The following is a 17443-nucleotide window of genomic DNA, read 5'->3' on the forward strand; positions in this document are numbered from 1 at the left end:
GACGTTAATGCTCTTGGCAGAAGGATGCTGCAAGACATCAAGACCTGGCTGGATGCCTAGAGGCCACCGCGTGACATTCCTCAGGTGACATCAGGGCCAGAGCACTGGTCTTGGACTCAAAGGATGCAGGTTTGCAGCCTTTCCGGGTGTCTTACCTGCTCTGTGAGCCGGGGGAGAGTTCAGTGCAGTGAGACTCAGTTCCCCGCAGCTGTCACAGCTGCAGGCAGAGCCGCCAGGACCAAAGCGACCTACCTGAAGGGCCCGCAGTTCAGGGAAGGCTTGTAGCGAACGATGGCGAAAATGGTGGGCAGCATGCACAGGAAGAGCATGAACAGCAGCATGGCCAGGTAGAAGTTGTTGGATCTGTGAAGAAACCAAATGCTGTGTGCCGCGCTCAACTGCACAGCCAGGTGCTAAGGATGAGTGTGCCCAGAGAACCACCCAGACACTGTCGTCCTGACTCTTGGCAAACTGAAAAGTCCTCCCACCAGCACTGGACCGGGCCCACGTGGGTGGCATAAGTTCTGAGTCCCCGTGTGAAGTGACCTTTCGCTCACCCACCTGGAGGCTCGGAACACTTGCTGGTGGGGCACGTTGCAGGTCAGCACAGCCCAGCTCCTCAGGTACATGAGCCCGATGAGTTTGAGGACGTTGAATGCGGGGAGACAGGGGGAGAAGAAGGCCCCCATCCTGGAACCAGGGAGAAGGTCAGATTGCACATGTTCTCTTCCTGTGCATTTTCGAGGGCTGGGAGCCCAGGGAGGAGCACGGCTCTGAGATTTGGGGGTTCACACCCTATGCTTAAGGAACTGGAGAAGCCCCCTGCAGTGCTGCGACCACAACCCTCCACCTTCCGGTGAGAAGACAAGTCGGGTGGTGATCCCATTTTAAAATATCCTCTTGCAAATGTCCATCAGTCCTTGCAGAGGCCTGATGTGTGTGTCTCTCTTCACACTCGAGCAAAGGAAAGGCCTCCTCTGCAGAGAAGGCAAAGGACGGATGACTACGCTCGGGGAAGCTGTGGATTTTGCCTGTCTGTGGTGAGGGCTGTGCTAATAAATCACTGACTTTCGGGTTTAATCAGCTATGTTGAGCACCCGCTGTTACTGGACATTGTGCTAAGCATCCTCACATATTTTAGCTCATTTAATCTTCTTCAGCTGTGAAAGGGAGGGATAAGGACCCAAAGTTGGTAGACAAGGAAAGCAGGTCAGGGAAACTTAAGTGATTTGCCCACAAACATGTTGCTAATAAAAGGGTGACCCTGCACCATCCAAGCTGGGACACATTTGAGAGTGAAAGAGCTGGGGCCACAGGCAACCACCCGGCCAGCCTAGGGGAGCTGTCACCCTATACAGAAACGTCAAATAGGGAACAAAACCCAGGTTTCTGACTTCAGTCTACATCAGTTTATCCTGGATATGCATTCAATGTAATACTTGTGGAATTTGCATTCAGTAGTAGGAGAATAAGCATAGATGTAAGGATATGTTCATTAAACAAAAATCTTTTTTAAAAAGTTTGGTTGCTCATGGTAGGCAGAAAGGTCAGGGCCTGTTTGATGTTAGGCAAGATATGTAGCTTCTCTCTGCCTCAGTTTCCTCATTTTTAAAATGGGGAAAATAGGCCCAGTTACCTCATAGGGTTACTCTAAGGATTAAATCATTTACTACAGGTAGAGAAGTGCCTGATACCTAACACATATTAAATACATGTCACATATTATTTTTAATACTGTGTTAGTAAAGATATTTTGTAAAATTCGCTGGACTACAAGAACATAGAATTTGATTGGAAGAACATTACTTCATACATCTCAATTCCCATTCACTTTACTGAGTGGTCATGAGGAGAGATTGAGTCTCTGCACGTATGGAACACCCACGGGTTTCCTTTGCTTGCTTGTGTTTTAACAGATAGCGCAATGTGGGGCTCAGCACGGAGCTCTCCACCGAGCCCTGCGGACACACACGCATGTGTGCCGGACGCCCCTTCAGCTCCTCAGGGTCTCGGGGAACAACCGCCTGGGCCTGGGAGGTGCCCGTGGTGAACACATGTCCCAAGCTTCGGGCGTCCCCCAGGGCGGGGCCGTCAGTCTGGGGCATGGCTGTGTCCAGGGGAAAATAAGGAGTCACAGCAGGGAGAGTCGGGGGCGGACAGGCCCAGGTCCCCGGCTGGGACTGAAACCACTCCTGCCCCCCCGGGGGGGGGGGGGGGCGGGGAAGCAGCTTCTCTTCCCACCTGCCCCCCACAGTCCTCCCCAGCGGCTTATTCTACTGGTTCCTGTGCAGACTTTTTTTTTGGCTGTGACCAACAGGAGCTTAAAGATGGATTATTTTCTTTCTGCAAAATTCCTACAAAATGATTAATAAAATTACATGAGAAATAGTTCCCCTTGGAAATAGCCTTTCTTAACACTTAGGACTGTATTTATTACCATCATGTCCCATCCAGACGAAGAAAATTCAAACTCTTGGCCCAGATGAGATGTAAGCAAAGCAGCAGCTTGGATACCTACCAAATCATTCCTTGGTTGTAGACTAAATGTAGCACGTTCTCAGCTATTTTGAATTCGCCATATTCGGGCTACAAGAGAAAAAGAACCTCTGCATTAGAAACAGTTCCGAAGTTCTTTGCGTAAACCAGTCAGTTCATTATACCCGCAGGTGGGGAATTCTTTGCTCTTACGGGCACTGATCTCCCAGGGCCCTTGGGCCATCAGCAAACAGGGAATTCTAAGAAGGGGGCACAGACAGCCTTGTACACCCTTCCCCTCTCCCCTCACATACTTTCTTTCCGCGTGCTCCCCTGACTGTTTCCCAGTCTCGGCATCAGGAAAGGACGGATTTGGCCGTATCGGTTTCCCCAGCGAACACAGCATTTTACTTACAAACTTGTTTTCCAGGTCCCAGCACCAGTAGTCACTTAAGTACCGAACGAAAAGTCCCCGGAAGAAGTCTATGAGCAGGATGCTGGCCACGGTGAAGAGCATGTCGATGACGGAGAGCTTCAGCATCTCCTGGAACACAGGGGTCCCTGGGTGCCACCACGCCCGCCCTCCCCCGGCCGCCCTTCCTGCAGCGGCCTCCTGGCCTCTGTTCCCCCCCGGGGGCCTGAGCCGGGCGGGGGGGGGGGCCCTCCAGGGGCATCTTCATGTCGCATCTTTAGAAGGGGCAGCGGGCGGAAGGATGGGATTCTGGCACATAATCGATGCTCGGTAAATGTTGGCTAATCTGAATTTTGACATCTGAAGCCAGCGTTACACGAAACTAGGAAAGAATCGAAGGTCTGTGGTTCTGAGCCGCGGGAGGCTCCGCAAGGCCCATGACCCGCTGCCCTGGGGTAGCGCCCTGGGGTGAGGTGCTCTGCGCAAGGCCCAGACCTGGAGCAGACACCTGGGTTCAGGTCTTCCCTCCGCTCATTTCTGTGTGTGTCCCTGGGCAATGGACTGGACCACTCGTGCCTTAGTTTCCTCATCTGTGCCCACGAGGGTGACAATAACAGGACTCTGATGAGGACTAAGCACTTAGAACAGGGCCCAGCACGTAGGAATGCTGCATGGGTCTTTGCACTGATTATTATTAGTGACTGTCAGAGCTGGAAAACCAAACCTCCCTGAACTTCCCTTTTCTGTAAACAGGGACGGTGACACCGCAGGGAGCTGCTGGGGTTACGTGACGGGTTGGATGCGAAGGGCTTTGTAAGGGTGAGGGACCCACCTGGCCGACGTATGTTTCCCAGCACTGGTCTTGCGGACTCTGCGTGTCCAGCGTGGTGCTGTTGGCCTTCACCAGGGGCGCGGCGCGGGTCGGAAGGCTGGTCCCGTCCAAGGCCCACGTGCTGTTTCTCCTGAGCCCCACTCGGGGCCCGGGTGTGGACCATGGCTCCTCTGCAGGGGCTGCCCTGGTGGCAAGGAAAGTGCTGGAGTCCAGCCAGTTGCTTGTGTTACTTTTGGTAGCAGCTTCCTGTGGAGGGAGGGAGGGAGGGAAGGAGGAAGAAAAAAGGTTGCTCACGTATCTATAAACAAGAACCCATGGTGGACACTAAAGGTAACATTGTATTGCTTGGGAACAGTCATTCGTTCATTCATTCTCTCTCTGTCTCTCCCCACCCCCTCTCTCTCTCCCTCTCTCTCTCGACAGCCGCTGGACTAGACTTGGCCCCAGTAACGGAACACAGAGATGTAACAGGCAGTATTTATTGGTCCCCAGTAGGTGTCGGAAACTGCTTCAGCTCACACCTTTTATCTCTTCTCATCCTCCAAGAGGGAGAGGTAAGGACTATGACCCCCTGCTCAGATGAGATTGAAACTCATGAGTTCAAGCCTGATGCTCGAGGTTGCGCTGCTAGTGAGTGGCGGGTAAGGACCCAGGTCTGTGGAACCTCAGGGCTCTGATGCAGAAAACTGCTCTCTGTGGCCTCTTCTGCCCCTAAGTCTTAAAATTGGACGCTAGTGTGGCGTGCCCTGGCAGGCCACCATGAGAAAGCTCCTCCTCCCCACCTGGGGACGGCCTCGCGGGTGGAGCAGGTTGAGCTGATGCCAAGGCTACCTAGGCTGGGAGCGGGTGCTCCTGCCGGGCTGTGCTGGCGGGGCCCACTCTGCTCTGTCCCCCATGAGATGATTTTTCCCTCCTGACTGTGTGAGGCCCAGGGCCTGCCGCTCCTCCTGGGATCACTTGCAATAGCCGTCGATAGCTTTTTTGGATGGGATTCAAGAAAATGGGTGATTTGCTACAAAGGGTCAAGAAGCCCCGAGTTCTCGTCCTGGCACTGCCACCTACTAGCCATGAACCGTGGCCCGAGTTTCTTTACCTGGGAAGTGGGTTAATGTTTCCATCCTCACAGCTGAGATGAGTTTTGAGCGAGAGGTGTGGAACGCAGACTCAGCAGTGGGGTGGGGACCACGATGAAGACCCTGGTGGGGCTGGGGAGGGCAGGGTGGAGGTGGGGGGTTGGCTGTCCAGGTGGCACTCACCTCGATGCTCATGCTGTTAACTTTGTCCAGGAGGGCAATGATCAGACTGTAGAGATTCCCCAGGTACAGCACAAGGACCCTGCAAGCCACAAGCCCACCCTGAGAGCAAGAACCACACACAAGTCCACGGTTCTAGACCCGCCATGTGGTTCTAGAGACCATACGCATATACCGAGACAGTGGTTGCCACATGTGGCTTCCTTGAGAATCACCTTGAGTGCATTTAAGAAAATACAGAATTCTGGAATCCTCCTGCTTCAGTAGGTCTGGGGGCGTCTGGGATTGTCTTTTTGCAGCCTCTCCAGGGTACTCCACCTGCGTGTGTCTTTGGGTCAGCACTCTAGAAATGCCAGGATGGCACAAAGCGTGTGAGTGTAGGAAGTGGGCTCTAAATTGTAATGTAAAGTGTGTCTTTGTGTCATGCTTTCTGGTCTGTAAAGTGGTGTTCCACGAATTATCTCATTCGATCCTCACAACAGCTCCCTGGGATGTTGCTGGAATCTGCCAGCGACAATCTGGATCAGCCAGTGATCAAAGACTCGGTGCCAGTTTCCCAGCCATGAACGGTTTTGGAAACACATCATGGAACCTCCCAGGATGCAGCCTTGGGTCTTGCTGGAAACCTGTCTGGGGGAGTCAGACGAGAAAGGAAAACGGCAGGTGTGTAGATGCGTCAGTGGGACAACTGGCGCCTTGAGAATCATGAAGCTACGGTCAGTTGGTGGGAAAACATCTGTATCTTGAGGAAAAGACTCCAGATTGCAGCCATGAGTTGGCCACAGGCCTGCTGGTGTGGAGGTGACCCATGTGCAGGCAGTGGGCAGAGAACAGGGGAGGGAGCGCCGCAGGGGACAGCACTGTGACTCACGATGGCTTCCCTCCGGAACTGTGAAGGGCTTCCCTTCCACATAATGCGGGAGATTTCAATGCTGCATTTGCAGTACGAAGCCAGGGGAGGCCCCTCAGCGTCAGGCGGTAAGTGCCGGCGGGAGGAAGGATTGGATAAACCTCATGTCCTGCCGTCTTGGTATTACCATCGCGCTGGTTTTCACTTGGATAAAAGGTGACACAGTCTGCCGGTAAGTTAATGGAACTAAGATAGTAAATCCCACTCCTATTACTGGAATTAGCCCTCGCTTGTCTGGGGCAGTCTCCGGATGCCTCTGTTTCTCTAGTTTTGAGCATGAATAATGAAGCCAATCTGTGTAATAGGATTGCCTTTAGACCAAATGCAATAACAGAATCGATCCTCCTCAGTGCCCGCTGGCGAGGAAGGAGCTGAGGAAGGCACCTCTCCCTCCCAGGTCACCAGAGGTGTGAGCGGAGCACAAGGAACCAGGGGGTGAGCCAGGGCTCAAGCCTTGTTCGGATCTGCGCAGGGCTGTGTGGCTCTGGCCAACCCCTTGCTCTTTTTGGTCATGTTTTTCTGTCTTTGAAAGGACAGCTCAGAGGTGGGAAAGTATGACCTTCAAGCCAAGCCGTCCCCTTGCCTGTTTTGTCAGTGAAGGTGTGTTGGACACAGCCACACACGGCCACACCCTTTTGTTTTCGTGTCGCCTGTGGCTACTTCCAAGCCATGACCTCGAGTTGAGTAGTCGTGACAGAGACTGTGACCCGTGACACCTCTGACGTTTACTACCTGCTCCTTCTCAGATGTTTGCCGACTCCTCGGTGAGAGCAAATCTTCCCAAAGTCATTGTGGAAAGCTAGTTCTGTAGAGTGTTACTAGGTGTCACAAGGGAAGAAGGTGACACCAGCCCAGACGGGGCGAGGGGGGCAGGGAGTGAGCAGGGCTCTCCGCGCCTCCTGCTGTCGCTGCTGCTTAACAAGACGCGCCTGGCCCTGCTGCGGTGGTTTAGTTGACAGATGAGGAGACACGCTCCAGGGGGAGATGCGGATGCTTCAGGAACACGGTGACAATGCCAATGCTGGACCTGAGCGCGGCTGCTCCGGCTCCTGCAGGGGAACCCGATGTCCCCTCCGACCCACCACCCTGTCGCCACCACCTGCTGTCGCAGCCACGGGCCGCCCTGCACGGCCTGAGAACCCTTTGGGTCTCTGCTTCTGGGAGTTACTAGCAAAGCAGCTACTGTTCCTCTCAGGTCAGGGACGACAACCTGGGTCTCTCTGGCCACCCAGACAAACCACGGAGAGAACTCAACAGCGAGGACAACCAGAGACACCCACCGTCATCTTCTTGGTCCTCTTTTCTATCTGGCGTTTCTGCCTGTTCTTCCCTTTGCACTCTTCTTTCTCCCCCTCCATCCCCTCTTCCCTCTTCCCCTGCCCCCCACCCCCCTCTCTTCCCTCCTGGAACCTGCTGTTCTTGAGCTGCGTCCACAGGTGAGTCCTGTGCTAAGTGTCGGGGAAAGAAGCCAGTCCTGGCTCCTGAGGTGCCAGCATTCCCATCGTGGGTGGCAGATGGCTGAGCCACCGTGGCCTCTCCTGGTGGGGCTGTCATACCTGGCCAGCTGGAAGCGCAGCGTGGTCCGCGGGTGGTACATCTCCAAGGCGGCGATGAGGTCAAAGGCAGATGGTGCTAGCATGGTGACCAGGGAGACCACCACACTCACCTACCAAGAGAGTAAGTGCCAGACCCCGCATTCCCCAGAGTCCCCACCCCAACCTAATCACCGACGTGTGGCCTCTCGGCCTGCTGTTGGGCCAGTGCGTATCACCGCGTCAACAGCTCCACACGGACACCTCCCCGAATCATGGCCAATCAGCTTTTGCCAAATGACTGCTGCCACTTCATCATAACTTTACATGTATTTTTAAGGAACTCTCCCTAACTGTTCTGAGGACACGAATACATGCCATTTGCAATTCACTGGCATTTCTGCCACATTTTCCAATTACCGTCTCATTCTATTTATGCTTCCGTGACCTTGGGTGGAAGATGGAAATAACTGAAACTATTATGAATAGCAAAGGGAAGACAGAGAGGTAATTTAATATTCTTTCTGTCCATGGAAGGTTAATTATCTAGAGAGTCATGCCTGGCTCTTGTTTCTCTGTGCTTAGAACAAAAGACAGAGGAGTTTTAGCTGGTACACAGACGTGTGAGGTAAAATAAGAAATAATCTCTGATACATCTTGTAAAAACTATCCATCTATCTGCGAACGCACAAACACACATGTACATAACCCGTTCAGTAGACATAAAGTAGAAAGAGGCTTGAGAAAAGGTCACCTGTGCAGTCTCAGATTTTGATCAATTATGTATGTTGATGAATATGCACAGGATAAACTGATGACCACTTCTCGCCTACACACTCTGCTTTTTAAATCCCAAAGGATGGTAACAATTTTCACAGAAATGATCTGAGAAGTGGTTTCCGTGCTATTTCTGCCTTTTAAATCTTTACAGGTCAATTGGGCCAACCTTTCAGGACAATGGTCCTATCACAAATTCTAAGAATTCTTAAACTGTCCATAACCTTCCACTTGGTAATTTTCTATTTATGGGAATATTCACACAAGGGGGTAAAAGATTGTTTAAAAAACAAGCCATTTGTGTGGAGCTGGTCCTGGAAGCGTTATTTGTAATTTAGATACACAGAAACCAGCCAAGTGTTCACGAACTGGTCCCCGGTCAACTTGGATCCACACGATGGAATCCAGGGTGGAGGTTAATGCCAGTCAGCGGGTCATGTTGCGTTGTGGGAGCACAGATGGGAAAAACAGATGTGGCAAAGGCAGGACTCATGGTGGAAGACAGTGCGAATGCTCCAAGGTGTTTCTGAATCAAAATCTTTCCCAGTGAAGACCAATAAAATCACTTAGCCAGGACGTGGTGCTGCCACTCTGGCTCAAAGCCCTTATAGTCCCTGCCCTAGGATGAGAGGACTGGAGTTTTTCCCTAGACATATTACTACCTTATGCACTTAAAAAACAGAGAGCTAGGCTACTTCTGCGTCTCTTCTGGAGGGTGCTGCGGGTAATGGCAGTGGGTACCTCGTTCTTCTCCCAAAGCGTCAGCTCCTTCTTGGACTGCTCCAGCTTCTGGGACCGGTCCACCACGAAGTAGATGAGGTAGATGCTCCCAGCCAGCGACAGCAGTACCAGGATGTTGGCGATGATCCTCAGGCAGATGGTCACTGCCCTGGGGGAGAGGCAGGTGTGCTCAGAGCACACACCTGGGGGCTGGAGCACGTCCACTAAGGGGATTGATTCTCTGCTCTGAAGAGTCAGTGCTCTTTCCTTGTCCCCCGGAATCCCTCATCTCCTAAGAGATCGACAATGCATCATGAATGCAAGGGGCCAGCATCAAAGAGGCTTTAAACAGATAAACAAACCACACTGGGTTTAGTGTCCAGGTACCTGGGTTTCAGTTCTTTGCTACTTAACATTGGAGTCCTGCAGTTGGTGCATTTAAGATACAGGAGTTCAAGTAAACGTGTTCAGCAGAAAGAGAGAGGGAGGGAGGGAAGGAGGGATGGAGGGGAGGGGTGGGAGGGAGGAAGGACGAATGATCCTGCCTGTCATTCCACGTAATGAACCCGTCCTTGTGCCATGCACAGTCACGTGCCACGTGACCATGTTTGGGTCAACAGCAGACTGCACAGGTGATGGTGGTCCCAGCAGATTATAATGCAGCTGGAGAGTCTCTACTGCCTGGTGACATCGCAGTGCAACAAAGTACTCACGTATTGGTGGTGACGCTGGTGTGGGCAAACCTACCGTGCTGCCAGTCATACGAAATGACAGCACGTACAATTCCATGCAGTACATAGTACTGATAGTAAGGCGCCGTGCCGCTGGTTTCGTATTTACTATACTTTTGATCATTGTTTTCCAGTGTACTCCTTGTACTTATTTGAAAAAAGTTAACTGTAAAACCGCCTCAGGCGGGTCCCTCAGGAGGAATTGCAGAAGAAGGCATAGTTATCACAGGAGATGACACACACGTCAGCTCCCTGTGTGTTATTGTCCCCGAAGTCCTTCCAGTGGGACAAGATGTGGAGGTGGAAGACGGTGTACTGATGATCCTGACCCTGTGTGGGCCTAGGCTAATGTGTGTGCTTGTGTCTTGTTTTTAACAAAAAGTTTAAAAAGTAAAAAAATGAAATAAAAATAGATAAAAGCTTATAGAATATGGATATAAAGAAAGAAAATATCTTTGTGCAGCTCTACAAAGTGTTTGTGTTTTAAGCTAAGTGTTATTACAAAAGAGTCAAAAAGTTTTAAAAAATTTAAAAGTTTTTAAAGTAAAAAAGTGACAGTAAGCTAAGGAACTAAGGTTAATTTGTTATTGAAGAAAGAAACTTTAAAAAGTCAATTCAGTGTAGCCTAAGTGTGCGGTGTTTGTCAAGCCCACGGCAGTGCGCAGTGATGTCCGAGGCCGCCACATTCACTCACCGACTCACCCAGGGCAACTTCCAGTCCTGCAAGCTCCGTTCCTGGTAGTGCCCTGCACAGGTAGAGCGTCTTTTGTCTTTTATGCCATGTTTTGACTAGACCTTTCTATGTTTAGATATATTTAGATACATAAACGCTCAGCGTTGCATTACAGTTGCCACAGCATTCAGTGCAGTAACATGCTGTACAGGTTTGTAGCTGAGAAGCAGCAGGCTGTACCACATAGCCTAGGTGTGCAGCAGGCTATGCCATTTAGGTTCTGTGACTGCACTCCGTGATGTTCCCACAACAATGATGTTGCCTAAAGGCGTTTCTCTGACCGTGACCCTGTTGCTATGAGAGGGGTGATTGTATTTCCCTGGTAGTTTCTCAGCTGTCTTCCCTCCAGAAGTAAGCTCTCAAACATTTTAGTCTTTTTCACTGCTGTATCCTCAGCTCTTAGGACAGGCTTAGCACATGCAGGCACTTAATGGATATTTGCTAGATGAATGAGTAAATAAAGGAGCAACTAAATGACCACAAGATAGGACATGGGGCTCATCTCTTTCTCATTGGGTCTCCCTTGCTGCACGCCTCTTAGTATGGGCAGATCTCTGAATCAATGGCGATTCTAGCATTTACATATATGTTTCCAGTTTTATCTGAAACATGTCCATTGTTTCTAACACCGGAGGACAACTCACTGTCTGACCTCAATTGTTTTATTTTTAAGGTATCTTCTTCTGCCAACTTTGGAGCCTGCCTCAGCTTGGTGTACCTGGAAAGAGAACCCCAGGCCTTTCTGCAGGTGTGAATAGTTCGTCTGAGACGTGACCTCAGAAAGCGGAGGTGTAGGTCTGGGGGAGGGGAGCAGGAGAGGGGAGCCATCCAGAACACGTGCCGGAGTTGGCTGCGCAGAGGCAACTGCGGACCTTCCGAGGGGCCCATGAAATGCCTCTCAGAACTGTCTGCCCAGTGTGAAATAGAAAGACATTTATCCCACTCCCTGTGTCCAGGGGACTCCACGAGCACGAACACCCAGCATCATGCCCAGCCTCGTTTGCACCCACATGTGTGTTGCCTAGAACCCTGTGGACCCCACGCTGCAGCCTCAGGGGCTCCCTGGGGCACCAGGCGTGGACACCAGCAAGGGGTACGCGCTGTACCTGGTGGCAGCCTGCACAGCTCTGCCCGGCAGCGGGGCTGGAGGAAGGTGTGGCCGAGAGCTGTGCCATCTCCTCCATGAGATGTCCCCTGCTGGGGACCCTGGGCAGGTTCCTCCCTCTACGTGTGTCTTGGCCCTTCCTCTGTACAATGAGGAAACTCACTCCCAAACTAAATGATAAATGTCACCTTGCTTGGTAAAAATAAAAACATGGCACATTGTGTTATTATTATGACCAACTCTGGTGGAGGAGACCTACAGATAAAGAATCAGAGGGCAGAATCCCACCTTTTCACTTTACAGGTGAGGGGTGCAGGCTCACAAGGTCAAGGGTGTTTCGTGGATACTAATGACAAGGAGGGCTAGAGTCCGCTCTCTGACTGCCTGCGGACAGCCCTTCCCAACTCAGCTCCCCTTGCTGCCTCTCGGTGTGTTTCCTCAGTCCCATGTCCTTGTCTACACGAGTCCTCTGAAGGGGCTTTCCACACTGCGGAAACGAATCGTGAGGGCCAAAGACCCAGCAAGGGTGTGGGAGGAGCAGACAGGTCTGTCCCTGTGAGGACAGGGCCATTGCCCTTTCTGGGAGTGGCCTCACCAGCTCTGACAGAACGGCCTCCCCTCACCTGCGTAGCTCTTGAGATCTGAGAAGAACCTCAAAACTCGGGAGTCGCCTGGGGGGACGGCTTGTGAACACAGCCAGATTAACATCTGTGTCTTATGACTCCAGAGACTTGCTTCTAAATAAAATGAGTCCTAACAACATTCATATAGTTGCTTCATTTAGCAAACTAGAAGTTGGTATTCAAAATACCTCCCTTATCATCTAAGTAAAAGACTAGGAAACCGGTCAGCTTCAGACCTCTCCCCTGTCGCAGGGTCTGCAGGCGGAGGACTCCTAAATGCCACTACAGAAGGCACCAGTTCCCTCAGAGCACATTACTAGAATAACGGACATTGAGAAGAAAGAGGAGCTGCCTGGCAATTGTGAAAATAAGATATAGATAATCTTGTAATTTTTGTACCAAATGTAAACAAAACTTATCAATGAATTGAAGGCGGAGAGTATTAATACCTACAGGTTTTTGCTTTTCTTCTTTTCCTGTTCTTCCAGGATGGCCTCCTTCAAGGAAAAACACACACGGCGTTAAAGCTTAGCAGTATCACTAACACATTAACTGCCACGAGACCTGTATTTAGCTCACTCGAGTCTTACCCCCGGGGCTACAGGAAGCATGTGTGAAATCTTACTTGTTGATGTTTTATTGTTATACTTAATTCAAAAACAATTTAATTCTGAAAACGTGGATTAAATGAATAGAAGTCAATACATTTCATTTTCTATTTATGTTTACCTTTAAGTTACACTCGAAGTTTTCATTCTATTTTTGTAATAAAACACTGTGGCCCCAAGGAAAAGTTTCTGGTTGTGTGTGTGTGTGTGTGTGTGTGTGTGTGTGTGTGTGTGTGTGTGGCAGTCAATGTGTTAATCATAAATCATAAATCATCAGAAATAATGTATCCAGTAGTTTAACTCATATCTCCTATGTCTAAGACTTTATTCTGTAAGATTCTACTGATACAAATGAATTTAATATCAATTATCTAATAAGTAATTAACAAAAGGAAATTGGGGATTGGGAAGAGGGAATGGACATGGTATGGGTATGATGAGTCAAATTATCTAAATACCCTTTTTTTCCCCTCAAAATAGGGCACCAGTTAGCTGACTGTGTAGTTCAGGAGACCCAAGTCCCTGAAAGCTTTGGACTGCATTGTCTTCTAAGTTAAAAATAAAATCTATAGTCCCCACATTTATGTATTTATTCCTTTTCAGGTTATGTACATGCAACACAGTAATAATCCATTGTGTAAATTATCAAACATATACAAACTGAAAATTTAAAAGGATGGAATAAAAATTTAAAAACAAATAGAAGTTCCAGAATGTTCTTCCTGCACTCCATGGGATCATATGGTGCATTTCCTGGGGCATGCTCAGCTCGCTTTGTACACAGCTGCCCTGGACCATGAGCACCTGGCAGGGGGACGGTGCTGCCTGCCCGCAGAGGCCAGCCCTGACTGGCACGTGGCCTCAGAGCCCAGACCCCCAGTGGCCACCCCGCGGCCTGCACAGGTCACTCGCTCACCCTGATGCTGTTCACGATGGCAGCCGTCTTGCTCTCCGCAGCCTCTGGGTTTCCGATGAGGTAATCCCAGGCACAAAACACCCGCCAGCAGAAGGTGTAGTTTTCTCTGGAGGCGCTGGCCAGGCTGGTGCGGGAGTTCTTAGCCATCCTGCGAAAGAGGAGCCAGGAGGGGTCACAGGAGCCGCAGGAAGGAGACCGCCCATGGGGGCTGTGGCTCGCCCCACGGGGCCTTGGTGTGACTTAGGAAGAGCTGCCCCGCTGGGTGGACGCAGCTTCTCAGGTCACTGCCGGGCACCGGCTGGATTTCAGCCCACACTTGTGCCTTCAGCCAGCACTCTGAGCAGTGTGAAAACCACAGTGGCCCACTGTGCCATGGAGTCCCGCCACTGCGGTGGCCAGCAGGCCACTGCAGGTGTGTGTCCCCTGGGGCCAGCTGTTCCTGTCTCTAGGTGACTGTGATTATGAAATAAAATCCTTAAGTCTTGGGGCTCCTGCCCACAGGAACTCTACCCCTTGGGGCCCCACGGAACATGCCGGGTCCCTCTAGCATGTGACATTCCTTTAGATATTTGAAGGTGGAATCAGGGTCCCTCTTCAGCGGAAACTTCCTGCTCCATAGAGAATGTCCCCGTCATGAGCTTTTCACCCTCCGTCCAGACTTGTTCTCAAGTTCGCTCTGATTTGTCTCTCTGCACGCTGACTGCCACACCAGAAAAAAAAATTTTTCCCGGGGCCTCGGTGTTTTATTAAAACAAAACGATCCTTTCTAATGCATTGTTTTTTTTATTGTTATCGGTGTGTGAGTTATATGCAACGCAATCCACATTTTTAGAATTAAATTGTCAATAATAACTGTAACAATAAGAACATCAACAAGTAAGATTTTCATGAACCAGCTGCAGGGTTTTGCTTCACACAGCTCTGGGCTCAAAACTACCCCGAGTTAAATACAACTCACGTGGCAGTCAGTGTGTTAAATCGTAACATCTAGGAAAGGGCCTGAGTCTCCCAGGTGGGGCCGCTAGGAGCTAAGCTGGACAGCTCTGGGGGAATCGAAGGCCCCTAAGTCACTGTGCACCTCCTCAGGTTTTGTTTGTTTATTAGTTTGTTGTCTGTTTTTTTTTTTTTTATGCCAAGCTCTTCTATCTGCACTTTGCTAACACGCCACGTGAATGCAGCAGAGAAGGGGGGTGTCCTACTCAGACAGAAGCGGCAGGTGAGCCAAGATGGGGCTGGGGACAGGCTGGTTCTGGGGCTTGGAGCCCCCCATCAGTCTGCATGTACCGGCTCCCGCACGGAAGCACAGGTTAAGCTGGGAGGGAAACGGGATTCCCTGAACCCCCCGCACAGGTTACAGACGAAGCCCAGGGAGGGACGGTGAGTGGCTGCAGGTCTTACAGTGGGGTGGGGCGGCACTGCTGACCCCAGCCAGGCAACTCCTCCCAATGACAAAGTGCAGGCGTCACTGCACCATAGCACAGGCGAGCCTGGCCTTTGCAGAACTGTGTCTAGGTCTCAGGCAAACTTACAAAGGAGGATGTTTTGCTTTCTGCAACCTCTGGTCACCGAGGTCACACTGTTTCTCCCTCCATTAGTGCAGCCACTACATTGTCTCAAAGTACATTAACTGCTTAGTTTATAGGATTCTTGTCTCTCCAGACCCAATGCAGATCCTAGCATGAGGCAGGACGTGTTCGGTAAGTTTTGGTTAAAAACGAACATACCTTTAGCCTCAGTCTCCTCATCTGTCAAATGGGTACAGTTAGTTTTATGCCTTAACTTTACGGAATTATTGACAAGCTTAAATGAGATCACACATGTCATGATTCTCGAAACGTAGTTTGAGAAATTAAGCTGTCGTACTTTTTCAGAAGAATGATGAAGCTGTACGCAAACACGGCCATCCCCACCAGGAAGTACGCCAAGGGCAGCCGGTAGCCTGCTCTCCCGATCCTCCGCTCCCTGCCGTAGTAGCCATAGAAGAGGACTGAGTACTGCAGGTAGCCCTGCAAAGAGAATGCCCAGTGTCACTTCTGATCCCCAGGTCCCGGGACTGTGGCCCCTTCACCCCTCCCTCAAGGCGAGAGTGTGGCAAGTGTCAGCCTCACCCCCAGGGACCAGACGGTGTCCAGGTCTGGGGCGGAGGCCACCTGCTCCTTGGGGATGGTCTTCCTGGCTGTGCTGCCGAAGGGCTGGCCCGCCATCAGCTGCGGAGAGAGGAGAGGGCGTCATGCGCTCTTCGGGTGGGGGCACCAGGAGAAGAGGGAGGTCACTCTCCATGTGCCTGTGACGATGCCACACACAGGAGATCGCGGGGGTGGCTTCTGCCTCCTTCTCACTGGTGGGGCGTCCATCACAGGTAGGGGGTTTTCTTTCTGACTCTTCACGGTCTACCTGGGTGTGTTGTCTCTGGGCTGGACGCAGCTTCTGTGGGTGGGTTATTGAAGTCCCTAGATTTCTATGATAGATGGGACATGGCCCATTTACTGTGTGAAGATGAAGTTTCGTTGAAAAATGGATTTTATTTTATAATAGCACTGGGTTGGCAAAGTGGCCCACAGGCCAAACCCAGCCCATCAGCTCTTTTTGTGTGGCCCAAGAGCTAAGAATGATTTTTGCATTTTTAAATGGTTGGGGGGAAAAATCAAAAGAATAATATTTTGTGACACATACAATTATATAAAGTTCAAATTTTAACACTCACAGATAAAATTGCATTGGAACACGGCCACACTCATTGGCTGATGTATTGCCTGTGGCCACTTTTGCACTATGTGGCGGGTTGGGGTGTGGCGACAGACGGGCCAGAAAGCCTCACATATTTACTCCACGGGATTTACAGCAACGTCGCCGAGCCCTGTCTCAACACACACAGTGCCCTCCCCGCAAGGACTGGGAGGGCGATCATTGTACGCTACCGCTTTGCCATCTTCTTAACCAGTGGCACTTCTTTCTCTCCTGAGCCCGTGCTCACCTCTGGAAGAACAATGAAAGCACCTGTCATCGCGGCCAGCACGATGTTAATTCCAAACAGCCATCTCAAGAATATGAAGTAGGAGGCAACGCCAGACCCAAAATGACCTGCAGAAAGACGAGGTCGTGAGACCAATGTACGAAAGGTCCTCAGTGTGAGAAACCCTCCACAAAGTCACGGTCATCCGTCCTCCATCAGCCGGATGCAGAGTGAGGATGTCGTCATCGCCCCAATCAGCGGATTCCTTCCGAAACGCCAGTTCAGATGGATCAAGATGCCCACAAACACCTACTAGTTCTATACGCAGAAAAAAATCCCAAATTTGCCTGAAATACTATTTGATAATCATTTCCCCAATGACATATTCACCTAAAAGGGTCTTATCAAATTTTCAATATTTCATGTATGTGAAGAAGTGTCAGCATCTTTTGAGAATTTGATATATTTATTTTCTATTTTGCATCATTTTGAAAAGTCTAAGAATTTTTCTCAGGGCCCTTTGACCTTAATTTCAAGATAAAAAACACTTTGCTAGTTGTTAACAAGAGGGAAAACTTGGTGAATGGTAGTGGGGACCTCTCTTTGTGACGTTTCTATACATCTAAACTTATTCCAAAATAAAAAGCATAGTAAAGACAAATTTGTATCTATTGAGAAAATCCAGGAGCACAGAAGTCAGCTGAGGATGTAGGTGAGAATTTCACAACATTCTGGAGCAGGTGTATTTGTGTTGTACTTAAAAAAAAATAACATCTCTTGAATTCTTATTTCCAATCTAGTTTATGTTTGTCATAAGTAGAAAAACACAAAACATCACAAGGATAACAAAAACATTTACCTAT

The 17443-nt window shown here is 50.2% G+C and overlaps 1 protein-coding gene and 1 long non-coding RNA gene across 2 annotated transcripts in view; one reads left to right on the top strand and one right to left on the bottom strand.

The window, feature by feature from the left end:
- The window catches only part of TMC3 (transmembrane channel like 3), a 34045-nt gene that overhangs the window by 5430 nt on the left and 11172 nt on the right, over positions 1 to 17443 (bottom strand). The window contains exons 5-17 of the mRNA XM_045560589.1: positions 16602 to 16708; positions 15736 to 15834; positions 15491 to 15633; positions 13628 to 13775; positions 12557 to 12600; positions 8933 to 9080; positions 7439 to 7548; positions 4976 to 5054; positions 3720 to 3965; positions 2891 to 3019; positions 2519 to 2586; positions 562 to 690; positions 253 to 363 (exon numbers count right to left, since the gene is read on the bottom strand). Coding sequence (XP_045416545.1) covers positions 253 to 363; positions 562 to 690; positions 2519 to 2586; positions 2891 to 3019; positions 3720 to 3965; positions 4976 to 5054; positions 7439 to 7548; positions 8933 to 9080; positions 12557 to 12600; positions 13628 to 13775; positions 15491 to 15633; positions 15736 to 15834; positions 16602 to 16708 — 1561 coding nt within the window. The remainder of the gene's footprint in view (positions 1 to 252; positions 364 to 561; positions 691 to 2518; positions 2587 to 2890; positions 3020 to 3719; positions 3966 to 4975; positions 5055 to 7438; positions 7549 to 8932; positions 9081 to 12556; positions 12601 to 13627; positions 13776 to 15490; positions 15634 to 15735; positions 15835 to 16601; positions 16709 to 17443) is intronic.
- On the top strand, positions 6280 to 7038 carry LOC123644491. Its single transcript, XR_006737153.1, has 4 exons — positions 6280 to 6317; positions 6420 to 6426; positions 6629 to 6646; positions 6835 to 7038. It is a non-coding gene; the product is annotated as an uncharacterized LOC123644491 (long non-coding RNA).

This window comes from Lemur catta, chromosome 9 (assembly GCF_020740605.2).
Source record: "Lemur catta isolate mLemCat1 chromosome 9, mLemCat1.pri, whole genome shotgun sequence".
Classification (NCBI taxonomy): domain Eukaryota; kingdom Metazoa; phylum Chordata; class Mammalia; order Primates; family Lemuridae; genus Lemur; species Lemur catta.